At 39.3% G+C, this 17876-nt stretch overlaps 1 protein-coding gene across 3 annotated transcripts in view; it reads right to left on the bottom strand.

Annotated features, from left to right (window-relative positions):
* Positions 1-16588, bottom strand: part of utrn (utrophin) — a 136799-nt gene extending 120211 nt beyond the window's left edge. For all 3 annotated transcript variants that reach the window (XM_088402867.1, XM_088402868.1, XM_088402866.1), the window contains exons 1-9: positions 16217-16588; positions 14709-14826; positions 5140-5201; positions 4605-4697; positions 2973-3050; positions 1824-1916; positions 1540-1712; positions 787-902; positions 25-191 (exon numbers count right to left, since the gene is read on the bottom strand). In XM_088402867.1, the coding sequence (XP_088258993.1) occupies positions 25-191; positions 787-902; positions 1540-1712; positions 1824-1916; positions 2973-3050; positions 4605-4697; positions 5140-5201; positions 14709-14781 (855 nt within the window). In that variant the 5' untranslated portion in view covers positions 14782-14826; positions 16217-16588. The remainder of the gene's footprint in view (positions 1-24; positions 192-786; positions 903-1539; positions 1713-1823; positions 1917-2972; positions 3051-4604; positions 4698-5139; positions 5202-14708; positions 14827-16216) is intronic.
* Between the last annotated feature and the right edge of the window lie 1288 nt (positions 16589-17876).

Genomic DNA, 17876 nt, shown 5'->3' on the forward strand with positions numbered 1-17876 from the left:
CTTTTTTAAGGGGTAGGGAGTTACCTGCGCACCCAGTCCCGGACCCGAATCCTCGGCCTCCACTTTGAATCTGCGCGGCAGCGTCTCCACTTCTTGGATGGAATCCATGCTGACGTCTTTGGGCAGCGCGGCGAACAGCGATGTCACATACAGGAGTATGGACTTCTTATCTGGTGACTGCACCGCCACATCTGAAAACAAAAAAAAATAGGATGACACATTGAGAAGATGATGGATTAAATAAAAAAATGCAACAATGCATTTGATGCACCCTAACTGTCTAATAACATACACAACATAATAAAATAACTGAATTATAATTAATAGTATGAATTAAGCAGAGATACTTGTGGGGTTTTTTTGTATATCAGAGGCAACAATTTTACTACTACCAAAGTTTTTGGTTTGGTCATGTGACACTAGCAAGCTGAGCCGTGATTGGTTGTTACCAGAACTGTGAGCAAATTCACAGTACTGATAAAACCAAATTGGTATTTATTTCCATAATGTTTAATACAGTAGTATATAGAACATTAAATTTTAATTTATAATTAATATTTATTGCACTTCATGAATCCAATTTACCGTGGCATGGAGTGTGACACATTTGTTTTACCCAATATCACTGTAAAAAAATTAAGGGGGATGTTAAACAAAATGTTTCTGGGGTTCCACTACACAGTAAAAAGGTTTCTTTTTCAACCACATTTGCAATCTAAATCCAAAACAGCATTGAGCTTCTTTTCCTTTTCTACAATTTCCTAAGATTGCCGTGAGGTGACTCACCTTCAGCATCTAGTAACCTCTCGATACCCAGCTGGTCTTTGGCTACGGTGAAGGCATGCTCCAAACGCTCAACAGGCCTCATTTGGACCAAACTATCCCAACTGAATGCATTTGGCCTATAAAAGAAAGGACATTTTCCATCACATTTAGGATAAAACTATGTCTCTATATATACACATCATGTCAATGTGGTTGGGATGTACAGTACTATATAGTGTGAATGTTGTGCTAGGAGAATCAACTACATTGCGGCAAGTTGGGTGTGGAATGTAAGGACTCAGTGATCCACCAAAACCCTGGCCCAAGTCTAAACCAACAATGGCCTTTCTCACAACTCAAAGTCCCGAGAGTGTGTGTGTGTGTGTGTGTGTGCAACAAATAAGGACAAGGGTTACAGAATGGGGAGGGGCAAACAAATACCCTTGATGCAAGTTTTTTTTTCCATCCCACACACAACTGAGCAAGCATGTGCAATCACAAATAGGGCAGGTGTAAACAGAGTAAGTCAACACACACACACAGGAGACCCGACCTCCACCTACTGTAGATACACACAAGCATGCTTTTGGATATTTGAACACAAACGGGGCAGCAACACATGAAGGTCGGCAATACATGTGAACATAGATTCTTAATCATCTGCTAAAAAAAATGCTCATACTACTAGAGATAATGGATTTTTCCATAAATCAGTTAAAGGGATTTTATTCTGCTGGATGTAAGTCTCAGTGGCAATTCCGTCAGTCTCCTCACCTGAAGTGATGCAGTATGGCGTTGAAAGACAGACCGTCGGCCCAGCTGGTGGTAAAGTTCAGCACGTTGACCTCTGGGTAAGCACGCGTGGACTGGCGCACCCAACTGAGCAGGATCTTCTCACTGTTGGTCTGCTGCAGGTTGGACATGACGTCCTTCATGATGTCTTTTACCTGGAGAAATGATGAAATGCATGTTTTCGTATAAAGTGCACCCCAACGCAGAGGTGCGCTCAAGATCCAACTATGAAAATCTATATTCAGATTTTTGTCAAGCATGCTGACCTGCCAGTGAAGAATGATGCTCCAGATGAGTCCCAAAGTGAGCTTGTGGTTTCCATCAACAATGTCAGTCCCGCCAATGTTTACTAAATCCACCTGAGGATCCCAAAAACAGCAAACAGATTAGCAGGGAAAGAAAAACGCATTTAAAATTGCATTAAAAAAGCTATCATATATTAATTCACTCAAGGCGGCGGCAAATACAGGCTAAAAAAGTAATAAAACTAACATTACTGCTTCTTACTGGGTAGTTGCGATTGTCTTCTTATTGTGTACAATATATGGATGCCTTTGTTATACTGCCCCCTGGTGGTCAACGGGCACACAGCAGATTTAGCCATGCAATCAAATTACGGCCGACAAAATTTTTATTTACATTCCATTTCAGTTCTATTCAGTTCTATTTGTAGCAATACTGTAAAGTAGGGGTGCTCAATGCATCGTCCGCCGTCTACCAGTCAACCAACTAGCTATTTTGGTCACCTGCATGACGTTGCATAAAAACAAATAACATTTAAAAATTCAAAATAATACCTAATTCAGACTCAGATAATACATAAAACAAAAATATCCACTCTTTTGGGTGCAGTCCAGTACCCGTTGATCCGTGGACCGATACCGGGCCGCGGACCAGGGGTTGGTGACCACCGCTATAGATTACTACGGTTCTTGTGAGAAAATTGTAACGAAAATATTGGCCAGATTTTATCGAGTAAAGACAGAGTGATAAAAAGCGATAAAAGGGAAAGTGATAAAACGAAACTCAAGTCACGGCGCCGCCACGGAAGCTTTATCGAGGTCATGTTTGACTTATTTGGACAGGATCAAGGCACGGGACGCATGCGGTCATGTGTTTAGCTTGGTGACACCTCGCCCTACCGCGGAGTCCACCTTTCACCCCGTTTCTGCTTCCAATTAGCCTCATTCTTACGCTTGGTTTGCACCTCGCACTCCATGTCCTTATATGTCTCCCACAAAGTGCAAAGAGGCCATTTCGTCTCATTTTGGGCTCTTTCCTGCTTTGAATGAGAACAGCCTGTCCTGGCTAATGTCATGTTTACACATTAAACCCCGTGATGACATTTGACCTTCGTCCACCTGGCAAAGAACATTTTGATTTGGCAAAAAAAAAAAAAAAGGCAGCTCACTCACATTATTCTGATGCAGAACTTGTAGCACTTTGTTGACATTGTTGAGCGCGTGTACTCTGGTGGAGCCTCGCTCTTTGGTCTGAAGAATAAGAATGGCGGCACAATTAAGGACGATTTATTCAAACACAATACCCCACGAGCTGGAAGAATCACACATCCATTCAGGAAATGATGGCAAATGGGGCATTCAGCGGTAGACATTGTGAAGTGCAAGAGCTCACAGCAACGCAATTGAAAGGCAAATACTTGATAGCAGAATCAATCGCTTATGGAAAGAATGCCTGGCTCAATTGCAAGCAGCTGCAAGTCTTTGAGAAGGTGCTACGCCGACTGACACCATTTTGGATTTATTGTTCTCCTAGCTTGAAATGAGTTTTCGGCGCACATTTACTGGCACTTTCTGCAGTTGTAGGTACCAAACAGGAGAATAATAGAGCCAGAAATAATAGGCAAGGCGGACGTGAGAATGATTTTGTAAAATCCTGTGAATATAAAGATCCTAAGTTGAAGCGGCGTATCATTCAGGAGGCTTAATAAATACGATTTTTTACGCAGTTAAGATTAAAGATGAGCCATTACGATGCAGATATCCGAGTTAAAGTTTTGGTCTCAATGGTGATTCATACAAGTATGGTATTATTTGACTTATTATTTAATTATTATCTGAAACTAGAAATTATAAATGAGAAGAATAGAAAATTGCAAATAATTTCATGATATTTTAAGGGAAAATGCTATTAATACAATATATTATAATATTGTGATGTTTAAAATGATCTCATTTGTTTTATTGTTTTTTTTTTTACACGTACTGTTGATTACTCAAGAGTTGAGTCTTATTACTGGTCTTAAAAAAGTCGGATAAAACAGTTTAGAATCCAGTATCTATGACAGTAATTATCAAATTGGGTTACGTGGGATCCAAACAAAGTTTCGGAAGATATCAGCAAATGTAATTTAAAACCCCGAAAGGAAAAGTACATTTTTCTTTTCAAATTAAGAGCAAATTACGTTACTAAATTGTGACTCTCAGTGACTCTTTTTGAAAAATTTGCATGTCTTTTGTTAAGTTTTAAATGAATGTACATTATCATTAGTGACACATTTTTTGGCTGATGGGCCAACGATAACACAGGTGATGTTCCACAATCTATCATCTGGAGTTGCTGAATAAAATATGATGGGACATACCACTCAAAATGTAGTTTCAAAGTTTAATAAATCAGACATGGATGGCACCGCACAAAAAGGCTACAATGATACTTGCTTGAAAAAAAAAAAAATGCCAGGGGGTACATTTTTGTTGAAAAAAAACAAAAACAAAAAAAGGTTGTGAACTATTGATCTAGGGGTTGTTGAAAAATTAACTAAATAAATACTGATTTAGCGCAATTTTCATACGCAACACAAAGTAAGTAACAAAAAATTGCCCCAATGTTTTATAAAAAAAAAAAAAAATACTACAGCCTTAATTCTATCATGGTCAATCATTTAAAATTGTTTATGTTTTATTGGCATGTTGTGATGTTTCATTCTGTTATATTATACAGTGATAGCGAATTATGGAAGCATATCATACACCAGTACTAATAGATAAGCCACCACCCCAAAAATATGAAGACAAAAAACTTACCAGGGTATGGCCAGTGAGGCCCTCCAGCAGATCTAGCAACTTCCTCCCATCCCTCAGGTCAGAGAACATGTCCTTGATGGTCGTTTTACCCTCCTGATGGGGTGACAAACAGCATTGAAAGGATGCATATAATTGGCCGTATTCTTAGTTACAATAATTACCGTAAGGTGACGAGCTAGAGGGCGGGAGTCAGGTGGTTAAGGTTGCTACAGCATTTTTTTTTCAATTAAAGAAGCGAGCGGACTGAACCAAAGTCCGAGTCCATCCTTGTTCACACACAGGAACGTGACTAAAATTGAGAGGTTATGATGTCTCCAGCTGATTTAAATAATAGAGGCAAGGTTGTTGTGGAAATTTGTAGGATTTAGGCAAGATCAGTATAATAGTCCGCAAGACAAATAGTCTTTTTTGGGTTTCTTTAATTTGAAGCTTCAGGGACACAAGTCTTAACAGAGCTGTTTGGCGGTACAAAAAAAATAAACACTGTATATAAAAGAAGTTGAAAAACACAAAAGTATTACAATACAACTGTTACCTTTGAGAACTGTGCATTTATCCACTTGGTGAATGTTTTCTTCTGCACCAAGTCATGTTCATCTGTGAGCAAGCAGAAAAGAGGTTATTTTAACTTCACATTTAACATTAGAATTAATTATGGAACATTTTATTGGTCTTTAGTTTAAAAAAGGGATTTTGAAATGTATTTTTCGAATTAATTTCAAGCCATTAAAGCTCCAGCCTGGAATAAAAGAGCACATTAAGAAGAAGTCTATATTGCTATTAGTGGTGAATAATGACTTTTGTTTTTGACACTAAGCCATTGGAAGGAGCTATTAGTGCACTTTGTGAATCCTTCTAATGCACAATGTGAAGAAAAAAAAGAAAGTTAATTACGTTGTATTATAACCTGGAAAAATGCTTTGACAGAGGAGGGAAAAATGTGTGTGTGTATGGTTAAGTGCCACTGTCATGACACAGTCGGCTGCGTAAAAACACCATGAACCGAACAGAAGGTCGGAGGTTATGATCACCAGACCCCCGCAGTTGTCTGCTTCTTTGTGTTCCGTGTGGCCGCTTGCTGTCTGGCTAGAAAAATAATAACATACCATATAGAGGAGCAGAAAAGTGTTTTGTAGCCTCCGACTCATCACCACCGTTTTTACTTGTACTTGAATACGCCAGCATTAAGGTGTTTAAAATCATTATGCAACAACTTTTTGTGCATTTTTACTTCAGTGCAACAGTGTTAATTTTGTCACTGCTGGAAATAAAACTGCAGAATGACAACAATGTTGCCTAATTGACAGATAGATGCCATCAAAATGTCAGTGCAGATATGGCAATGCGGTGCAGCTGTGTTCTCATCAAATATGGGCATTTCCCCTGACTTGGAAGCCTTATCAGCTCCCTCTGAGGCCCCTGTGGTGGGTGGTAGACTTTGACACAAGTCTCCGGGGGCCTGCACCTTGCCGCGCCCGCAGCACAATAACGGCAATTCATACGTGCCCGCTCCTCACTGCCGTAGCACTGGAATGTCAAACGGCTGGAAATATCAAGGTAGTATTGTGCGTGTGGAGAAATGAACATCCATCACACAAGGAGTGCGTATAAACAACATGAAAGCCACATTACTCATGCCCTCAATATGGTACTGGCTGCTTACATACTTAAGTGTATGGCTAACCGTGTAAATACCACACCAGCACTTAAATAAATAAGCTATTTATTTATTTATACTGTGACCGTAGGAGCTAGAATTGGTCCAGGTACTTTTGAGTGTTCTCATTTTGTTATGTATTTAGCAGTTCTCAAATTGGGTTACAAGTGGAGAAACTGAGAATGAAGTTATTTGTGTTGTTTTCATTTTAATCGTGATTTGAATGAATAAATCGCTTGCCCGAAGTTGAGCAAAGCGTTCTGAAATGCGGGGAAAGAGATGATGTCATTCCATTAACCAAATGGGCACATCACAAAGTGACGAACTCGCTCTCACACCGACTGTAAATAAAGTAAAATAAATGTTAAACTGCTCTATTAATGATGCATTTTGATGGAACACTGATTGAGAATCTACGGCAAAACTGTAACAAGCTTTCCTGGGCCATGTAAAATCACAGAGGACAAGATGCAATCCAGAACCCCAGAGTTTAAAACCGATGACTTATGGATTTTTACATTTGTTGTTCCGTGTGTGTTACAATAGCGGTTGTCACAAAATCAAAGCTAATTTCCGGATGTTAGCTTTGGTTGGACCAAATTATATGATTTATTTGAACATTTGTGTTCATATATATCATGTACTTGTGTTAGTTTTACATTACACTTTAACTGCGAATAATAATAAAACATCTTGAAGGAACCATAATTTATCTCCACTCTAAACAGGAAGTAGAGATTAGATCAAGGCGTCGTAATCCCTCTGGTGTATTCCCACGGCTCACTGGGCACACACGCGTCCGCAGTTTATTGTATGTAGACAGAGAATGCTGCATTTCCGCTTACAAGTGAAATTTTAGCTGTGCACGTGAGAGCGTTTTGATATCAATAATACCATTGGAGTTAATGGCGGAACCTATGATTGGTTTGAGATAGCAAAATTTAATATGGTAAAATTTGCGGCCCAAGGTTCATCATATTTTCATTGCTTTATTTAAAAAAAGGGGCGGGGGGGGGGGGGGGGGGGTTCTTGGTAAATCAGAAGAAGGTTAAAAGCATAATCACGGCTGACAAAAAAATATTAATTTTTGTCTGTGTACATTTGACTTCAGGATGGTGTACTTTCATACGAACAGCTGTAATTATGACAATTACTGCGCAAGGTTCTGAGTTAGGGACAAATTCACATGAAAGAAATAACTATTCTAATGATCCCAATGCTGGTAGGGAGTTGCCATTTTTTTTCCCAAGCTAGGACGTTACATAATCCATCCCTGATAGGACTGTTAAGTGTGGGGGATTCAACCGTGAGCAAAACTGGCCAAGAAACGTCAAACAGGAAGTTCTAAAATGATCATCCGGGAACACACACAGACGTCCACATTTCAAATATGTCTGTCACTTCTATTTCACAGATGGCCAAATTGCATGACCTCAGTCAAGGCAGGGAGCGCTGAGGTGGAAATCAAACAAACCACGCTGGTTTCCGTGGCAACCTCACATTGTAAACACGGATGGACAAACACAGCAATTTACAAGGCAGGCCACGCTTCCTAAATTCACATGGTTCCACATCAGTGATTGTCCAAATCGAGGGTTTCACAAAGTGACCACAGTTAACCCGTTCACACGGTCACACGATCACGTGTCAACTAGCCAAGATGATCTCCAAGATTTCAAACCCATTGGAGTTGAATGAAAACTTAATTTGTGTCTATGAAAGAACCGTTTTGCAGGGTGAACTTCACCTTCATAGTCAACAATCAACAAAATGACGGGCTTTCAAGGCATCTGTTCATTGTGCGTCACTAAACTAACTCCTCCTGGAAACAAAAGCGCTCTCACAAAACAACCACAACAGAGATGAACTCTCCCTTAGCCTGTGTAGGATGGGAAGAATGCACAAAATTCCCAGAATTCCCAAACGCATTCCTCCCTCCTCCCCGCCAGTGGTCACTTGTCTCAGCTTGTCCCAGCCAGGCTGAGCCTTGTTAACATGCTTTTGATTTCCAAGAGCTGGGAATTTGTTGGACCCGAATTTTTTATTGTCATCATCTTTTCCAGAGAACCACTGACAAGCATGAAAAACAACAAGAAGTCAGAACGCACCAGTCTATCACTAGCCTTTGCTAAAGCAGTTCTTAAGTCATAACTACACAAAACATTTGCATAAAAAACCCACAAAAAACAGTGTACTCAGTATCTAGCCTTGTGGAACGCCACCAGTTTTCTACAGTGAGTCATGGTGACATTTATATGGAGTGTTTGCTGTATGGCTTTCAACACGCAGCTTTCTTGCAGATGTATGGAGTATCTCAATAGGGGACAGGGAAAAAGACTCTCAAAAACAGGATATCACAACAAAAAGGCGACAAAACAGATTTTATTTATTTAAAATTAATAACTCATTAATTAATTTGGGGTGTAAAAATTTCTATGTATGGAAGTGAACATTTTATTATTTGATTATTCGATGGAATAATCAATAGGATGATCACATTTAAAAGATTTACATTTTTTATAATGTAAAAAAAAAATCTGTAAAACTAGTCAGTACCTCATTGCTGTTTCACTATCCCAATGAAATAATTTTTGACAACCCTGAAATGGACTGTTTGGACCAGGTGATTGACTCAAGCATGCAGGTCAAAAATTAACCCTGCTATCCTTTCATTTTCTCCGGAACTGTGACCACAATCGGTAGCAGGACTGAAAGAAATGTCAACATTCCGGCCTTACTCCTCTGCATTCATTACTTAACCAGCCAGGGAGAAATGAAAGGACCAGAAGAATGTTGCAGCAACAGCGAGAGAGCAGAGGCGCAACAGAATCGGACAGGACAGAGCAGGCCGAGGGCGGGGAAATCGCGGCGCACGGTAGGACGGAGGGGTGAAGGAGGAATGAACAGATAAAGTCAGTGTTCGCAGTCATTTCGGCATGCTACGAGATGGAATGATAGATTATGCGTGCAGAGACAACGCAGGGTCGACGCTAATCTGGAATGAGGGTCCACTGCTCCATTTTGGGTCAAATCAGCAAAGTTATTAAATTAGGTTGTGCGTCAATTTCATTTTAAAATTCTATCCAATATTTGGCTATTTGGATAAAAGTAGAAAGAGAAACATTTGCGGGATTTTAAACAAATATTTTGTTTATGAACCAAACTGAGGTCAAAACCACAACGTTTTTTGCTAGCTAAACTAGCATTTGTTAAAAAGTGATCAGTTGCCACAGCAACTGTCAGTTGAGTCATTTACTACATCTATTAAACTGCCTTTGAAAAATGGAGATGAGTGCTACTCACCGCTAACGCTGCTAGCATCTATTGCTGCTCGCCAGACAGGCGTCATATAATGCATTTTTAGCATTAAGTATTTTTGATCCGCCCTTAAAAAGGCTAAACTGAAAACAACGTAGTGTTGTTGATGTTAGTGATGAGTCAATACAGCCGGAATTTAATTGAAAATAAAAGTGACCCAGGCATTAATTTACTTTGTATTTTGAAAAGTAAGGCTTAATTTGAAGGTGGCCTTTGCATCACGCTGGCGGATTGCTGCCGCAGTTAGCTTGACTTCTTCCTGAAAGTGTCCACTACTTGAGGACTCGATTCAGCTCTAAATAAAGTATTTGATTATTAATGATATTTTAAAGCTGCATGCATATATTACTAAATTATATGCATGTGAGGTGCGATATCATGTGGGGTCGCCATCCTCATGCTCAGCAATACTGCATTATTTGTGGGTGAGCACGTGAGACTTTAAAAGGCGTGGCTTTGTCTGTTGAGGGACATCTGAGACGGCAAATAGAAGTGTTGGCTTGGTTGGCGATTATCTAGCTAAATTGTTAGCAACAATTTTGAGTGACTCAGCGTCATTCAGGGCAAACCGCAAGGTCGTGCGTGAATATGTGCTTGTGTTTATTTTGTTCAATGAAGAGATTAAAATTGGACCAGCGGCTGTATCTTATCTTAGATGGAGGGGTTACGATACTTTCATAACAAGAGCTAGTATGCTATGTTAGCTAACAATATCGCTTCACCACAGATTTGCGGTTTTGTTATACTTTGTAACAAACATATTTCACTTTTGATTTTTTTATAATGAAATGATCACAGATTTGGGACATTTTTTACACAGATTACAGTTAGTTCAAGCAGATTATAAAGTTTATTAGTGTGATGGAACCACAGGATTTTTTTTTTTTTATCATGTGTGGAACCAAAGAGCATCCAACTTTCTAATTTGTGTCTTGAGTTAGAATATTTTAGGAAAATTGAACTGATTCACTTATCTGACTCATTTTGGATTCATTTTGGCCTCAAACCCTCATCAAGGGCATCAGATTAAAGTGGACAAAAAACTCTATTTTAGCTTTGCACTCACCGACAACAAGAGCTATTTCAGGCTTCTTTTTCCTCCTGAAAATATTGCGCTTCCTCCATGACATCCACTTACTTAAATTCATCTCAGAAAAGTACAAAAAAAAGAAATAAACAAACACAGATGAAGACGACGAGGTAACAGGATACGGAACGACGGTGCGAAGCAAAAGAGGAAGTAGGAGGTGTGCGAACGTTTTGTTTTTTTTCGTCACTAAAAAGGTGCTTTGTGTTAGGGTGCTGTGACTTCACACACATGCGCTGGGCCCACAACACTTGACGGGTGACAAAGAAAGTCGTATAAGGATCGGCTATGAAAACATGACCCAGAGGGACATGCTCCCAACATCCGGAATCATAAACATTATTATTAACAGGAACAATGCCAAATGAAGATGTTTCCGAAGTTGAGTACCTTGTAGCATTTGTTCAAACATTTCCCATAGTAAGAGTGAGATGGAAGCCAAAGGAAGTTAATTTTTCCGGTGTTTTGTATTCTTCTTCCTTTCCTCGACAAGGAGGAAGTAGATGAAGAAAATGACTGTAGCCGACAAAGCAACAAGTAGGCCGGGATATCCAAGCTAATGTGAAAAAGGAAAGTGGAAGAAGAAGCCCAGAGAGAAAAAAAAAAGGGAACGGATTGAATTAGTCATGCTGCAAGTCGTCCCAAATCTCCACTTTTGTTTTGAAACCTGGTCTGTGCACTTAGATGCTGACGTCCTGAAATGGTTGCCGTTGCTACTGATCACTTTTGAACACATCGGTCCGAGTCAACTATGTCTTCTGTGAGTCTGATGTCACTTTGTTTAATTGAAAAATATTCATGGGGAGACAGCTGTCTAAAATCTCACAGTGTGAATTTAGGTTAAAAAAAAATGTAAAAAAACAGACACTTTTTGGGTGTATATATATATATATATATATATATATATATATATATATATATGCATTTTGTTAACATTGTTTACATTTGCATATTTTATTGTTATTTCCTTGAAGTCCACTCAAAACTTTGAAAACTGGAAAATTTTATTTTGGGCATTGTTTTACATGAGTAATTTTGCTAAAATTTCGTTCTCGTGGACTCTTGGACTTTTGTGTCTCGTCCAATCCCTACGATTATTTGTTGATGGACTGAATAATCGTTGCGTCATGTAAGACTTTAAAACCAAGGTACCGTAGATATGAGTCTAAAACAATTCAACAAGGGAATTAAAAAATATTTCTGCGGCTCCCACGAATGTGTTTTGTTTGCTCGCAACGCTTGCATAATTCAGACAATTCAGACAATCAGACTGCAAACGTCACTGCAGACGGGTTCAAAATCTCACCCGGTTGTTCACGGACAAAGCATACAAACTTCAACTGCGAGAGAACAGCACACACTCACACACACACCAGCTGGATGGCATCCAATGACACGATCCACCCAGTCCTCAGAAAAGTCGAGGCCACACCCTCACATTTGGCGACAATCACGTTTTTCTTCTCAGCTGGGGCGTCTCGCTTGTTTCACGTCACACCCAAAAAGTGCGAGCGAAAGCTCAAAAACGTACACTTGCAAGAGATAATCATGAGCTGAGGCAAAACTTAGGGAATGACACACGTAACACCAGGAGAGAGAAAGTCAAATTGGAAGTGCGAGGATGATATTTGACCTCTCACATTTGTCTTCCCTCGGGAATGAGACGGGAAGGTCATTTGGCTTCAAATGTTGGGCGATGTGGAAAACTGCGGCATATTCAAGACTGAGTTCCAGGCAGGAAGGTGTCAAGTACTTCTCACAAAGACATTGATATTAAGTATCCTTTTAACCTTCATTTTGGGGAAAAAATGTGTCTTATATTTGGGGAATTACGGTCATTTGATAACAGATCATTTTTTGATGAATTAATAGTTGTACCTCGAAAAAAAGGACCAAACGCACTGAAGGCCTCCCGCTCTCCTCCTTCGTTTTAGCTCTCAACGCGTGATGCATTGTGGGATTGAAAAACACCTTAACATGCTGGAAATATAGAGCCCCCCCCCCCCCCCCCCCCCCCCCATGACACCCAACAAGCATTTGTTTGCATAAGTTGGCATAGCCGGAATGTCGCCTTGCTGACCTCCACTAGACACACACAGCATGTTCAAAACTGTCCATCAAAAAGAAAGAACGTGCTCGTCTTAAGAGGACCGCGACCCGAGACCACAATGTGTCAATCAGTAAATGCCGGCGTGATTACGTGTTAGCGGGGGCTAGGCGGCGGCGACGTAAAGTGTGTTCATGTTTTCCCAAAGGGGCTGGTCTCAGCTGCGAAAACATCCGTGCCACCTGCTCACCACGCCGCGCGCCTTTCTCGCCATCAACCTTCAAGTTTTTGAGCGACACTTTGAAAAGCTTCCACATGCTCCGCGAAACCTGCACGCAATACGGTTTAAAGCCCTTTCCTATGACCGAACATTATTTCATGTAATCCCCCTCACGCACGCACACACACACACACACACACACACACACACACACACACACACACATTATGAGACCTTCAGGATCATAAAACCTTTCCTGTATTTGCTCCATGTGTTTTTGGGTCAGTAACTAAGCTACATGCCAAATTTGCCCCCACTATGCTATTAAAGAAAACATTACTTTGGGGGGGGGGGGGGGGGGGGGGGGGTTGCTAGGGAAACCCGAATCTTTGCAAGAGGGGAGCTATTGTGGTCTGGACTCAAACGTAAATTACAAACTGCGACAGCGCAGTGGAATTCTTGGCGTGGGATCAGCCAGGCAGGGTGATAGGATAGCAAAGTAAAACTAGCACAGAGCTAGCGGCTGGAAAGTTGGACAAAAAGAAAATACGCTCAATGGAGTTGGTGAAGTGGTGACTTTTGTTGAAAAGACACTTACAGTTGCTTGCCCATATGTGCTATTTTTTATTTGAAATCAAATCCTATAAATGGTCAATTGCACCCCCCCCCTCAAAAAAAAGCTTATGATACACGGTAATATATACACACACATATAGTATATATATATATATATATATATATATATATATATATATATATATATATATGTGTTACCATTAAAAAAATACATGGTTTATGGTTGTTTTTTGCAGCAAAATAGCCTTATGAAACTTAGCTCGACCTAAAAAATTGCTATACATCACCATCTTTCTAAAAAAAAAATAAATAAAAAAAGGCTTACAATAAATATATGATACTTTTTTTTTTTTTTGGGGTGGGGGGGGGGGACTGTACATGGTCGTTTATCTGCAGGGGAAAAAAGCCTTAATCAACATGTCCATTTTTGTCTGAAGAAAAAAATTCTCACTATACCTAATCATTAAAAAAAGAACATTTTATACATGTACATTTTTTCTAAAAAACTGTACATGGTTGGGTTTTTTTTTTTTGGTGGGGGGGGGCGCCTTATTGTACCTGGTTGTTGTTTTATCTTTTAATTTTTATTTAAAACAACAACAACAACACTATAAAAAGGCCCCCCTCAATAACAAAGCCATTGTCCTTTTTCTAAATAAATAAATATATACATAAGTAATAAAAATAAGAATAGGAAAGCCATTGTCTTTTTCTAAATAAATTTTGTTCGGAAAATGTCGGTCTTGATTTCTCCTCAAAGGTAAATAAGCATGTACAGTTTAACCATTTCTATGTTTCCATAATTCCATTCTTACATTTGTATTAAAAGTTGAAATGAAATGTTACTTCAAACTTTGATTACAGAAAATGAAGCTTTTTTTAAGGTGACAATTTGATCTGGGTCGCATTCCAATTATATGAGGAGAAAAACAATAATTAGTTCAATTGTAACTTGTAGTGATCCAATCAGGGAATGATCAAACGGGAGTGTCTTTTTATTTTTATTTTATGGCATCTCACCATTCCCGATTGATCACCTCGAGATCACTTTCTCTTTGTCCTTTCTGACAAGAATTTCCAGTTGTGCCTCCAAAAGCGATCAGCTAGTGGCCTTTTATAAAAAATCACCCGGAACAAACAAAACAAACAAAAATTGCCCGGACTGTGAAGCGTGCATTATTTCTGGACAACAAACCTACCCGATCGCGACTTAATGATGTCACTGAACTCCTCGTTGGCTCCGCCCTCTGCAAAATCGCCGAGCGACGCCATGGTTGTAAATACAGCGGGCGAGGCTTTGATTGTTCAACGCTGCACCTGCAAGCGTCAAGACAAGAATAAATATTTGCGCTAATTCACGCACACTCAAATCACATTTTTAGTCACACTAATGTGTTTTTTGCGTGTGTATGTGTGTGTGAGACCCCTATCCCACCTGTCCATGACTTCCTGCTCTGTCATGGTCGCTGATAAGAAGAAAAATAATGAAAAAATTTAAAAAATATATATATATTCACGGGTATGTTGTAATAAGCTTCTGAAACTTAATGTCAGCTTGACTAAGTATTGTTTGATTACACCATGAGTCCAATTAGACAATGTTACGTTTTGTGGACATTTTAACTTATTCCAATTTATTTATTGATATGATCTGTTTGAGGCTATATTGTACCCTAATATTTGAAAATAAAATCTGTTAATTAGTACCTGGGATTCAATGACGTATAAATTCTGTAAAGACGTATAAAATCGTCTTTGGGATTGAATGAGTTAAAGAAACCAAAAGGTAGATCTATGTCAGTCCTACAATTTTTAGAGATAATTATCTTATATAAAGTCACTGCAGCGAGTGGGGGCGCAAAATGTATTGTTTCCTGGGGCACTTTGATGCACTCAATTTTTTTCAGTTTCAGACTATCCTATAACTCGTACTAATCCTGTAAAAATGTAAACATGTGTTGCAAGTTGATTTGTATTGCTTTTTTCTTTTATTTGTGTTAAAAATGATTCAAATCTCAATATACATCTCTAAAATTTTTACAGATGAACTTATCTCAAGTCACCGCAGCGAGTGGGGGGGCAAAATGTTTTCTCTTGCCTGGAATTAAGCAGCACTGTAATAATAACATATCATAATTGCTTTACCATGAAAGGAGCTTTCAGTTGGGTGACGCAAAACCCCAAAATAGCGGCAAAGGCATCACGATTAAGTGAATACATGTGTGGAGGAACCCAAACAAATGAGGGGCTTCAGGAGAAAGAGGTTTCAAATTCTCATTCCATCCAGAGGATAAAGAAGATATAAAACGGCGTGTATTTGGTTTTAGTGTGCTTGCATGTAATTACATTGGATATTTTCAAAGTGTCTTTAAATGGAATGGGTGTTGCATGATGAGCGTTCAAATAGTGTCGCTTCAATGCTTTTAAAAGGGCATTTCTGCTGCAAAATGCCAAGAGGGTGTTACCTGTGAACACCTTGCCTTGAAGACATTTTTTTTTGTGTGTACTGTCCCTTTAAATTTGTCACGATTCCAGTTCCTCTTCCATAAGCTTTTGACCCAAAAAATGACATCATAAAGTGAAAAAAACGTAATAAACTCGTTTGGAAAGAACGTACTAAAAAGCGTGCCTGACTTTTTTGGATTCATGTTTGCTGACTTTTTTGGATTCATGTTTGCAAGTGTTTGTTGAAGCATGCCGAGCTCACCTTTGCTGTCACCGGGAGGGATGAAGGAGACGTGCACCGCCTCAAATCAAGTCCAAACCGTCCCAAAGTGACAAGACTCATGGAAAATTTCAAAGTAGATCACACGTAGGACATTTTAAAGTATAGAGATATTCGCTCCTCAGATCATTCACGAAAAAAAACTCCCAAAGCACATCCAATGCGAGTATCCACAGATTGCAAGCAAAAGCCAAAGTTGGACGGCTTTTTCTGTTTTATTTTTTTTCTTGGTCGAGGTAAAATCCAGCCGTCGTAGTCTTGAACGCAAGCGAAGCTATGTCCAGCTTTTAAAACGTAAAAGATTCTTGAAATATGTGGAAAAACTGGGAATGTGCGAAGAAGCAACCGCGTACTCACAACTTTGTTCCTGTTAGTGTTTTTTTTTTCCTTCTGGCAATGCTTGTCAAGTTCCACAGAGAGCAATGGAAAAGGCGGAAATGCTGATGTTTGTTTCCAAAATAAAATACAGTCAGGACTCAAGTGTGTAGTTTCGCGTCGCTTACCGATTTTTATTTCGGTTAATACCGAAAACATTGTTTATAAATAATTATTTTGACTTTTAAACACTCACTCATAATGTGGGGTCGACTACAGTTAAAATGCGCTAAACGTCACAGCTCATGCTTTTATGTCGAAATGTTAAAAGAGAAAGCATGCTACTCAACAATGGGAAGTTTGATGATAGATCTGCAGCTTTCTCCCTCACTTGGCTCAAGAAGTTTCCCGACGCCACGATGGAAACATGGCGCGGTTATAGTCACGTGACATGACGCCACCCAACCTGCGATTGCATTATTTTTTGTCATTTATTCTTTTTTTTTTTTTACCACTCCAATTAAAGTTAATTACAATAGATTCAATCTTAAACAGAAAACAAACAATTTGACGGTAAAATATAAATATGACAATGTAAACAAAGCAATCGAAACGTTGAATATCCTGTACATTCATTTTGCTTCTTTTATTTATTTTGAATTGAACTCCACTTGGTGTGCTTGCAAAAGCCTACTGAATTGTGATGAGAATGAATTATAGATCCATGGAGAGAATCTGAAGCTTTGGGGATAAAGCAGAGATGTTAATCATCCAGCTGTCTGAAAGGCTTCCAGCTTCTCTGTTGTCAAGGCGCCTTTGTGGACGCTTCCACAACGCAGCTCAGTTACACAAACCAGACGTATCAAATAACGCAGCAATGGAATGCTGTTAGCATATATTCGATATCTTTGAAATACACGTCGTGTACCACTGTGATCTTTGTCTTCACTTGTAAGACCATTCAGCACATGAGTAGAACAAGTATGTCTTACAAGTATTTTTCATTTCCAACCTGTAGAACAAGTTAACGATATACTTAATAGCAATGAGACTTGTTTACACCTTTACAACAAAGTGGACATTGAATTTTGACTATAATACGCATTCCCAACAATGAATTCACGGACTAAGGCAGCCCAAAGGGAATTCACCATTGTGTCTAGATTACTCACTCCGGGCCTGATTCTAAAGACGACTGCCAAGCCATGCACAAAATATCTCTACTTCCGTAAAAGTGTCAAGTATTTACATCGTCAATTGCGACCTCTGCATGACCCCGCATGAAGTTATGCTTCCGGTGTCAGCAGGTTGCTTAAACCTTTCGAGG

The sequence above is a fragment of the Hippichthys cyanospilos genome, chromosome 20, assembly GCF_059441005.1.
Source record: "Hippichthys cyanospilos isolate Australia breed blue-spotted pipefish chromosome 20, RoL_Hcya_1.0, whole genome shotgun sequence".
In the NCBI taxonomy this organism is placed as follows: Eukaryota; Metazoa; Chordata; class Actinopteri; order Syngnathiformes; family Syngnathidae; genus Hippichthys; species Hippichthys cyanospilos.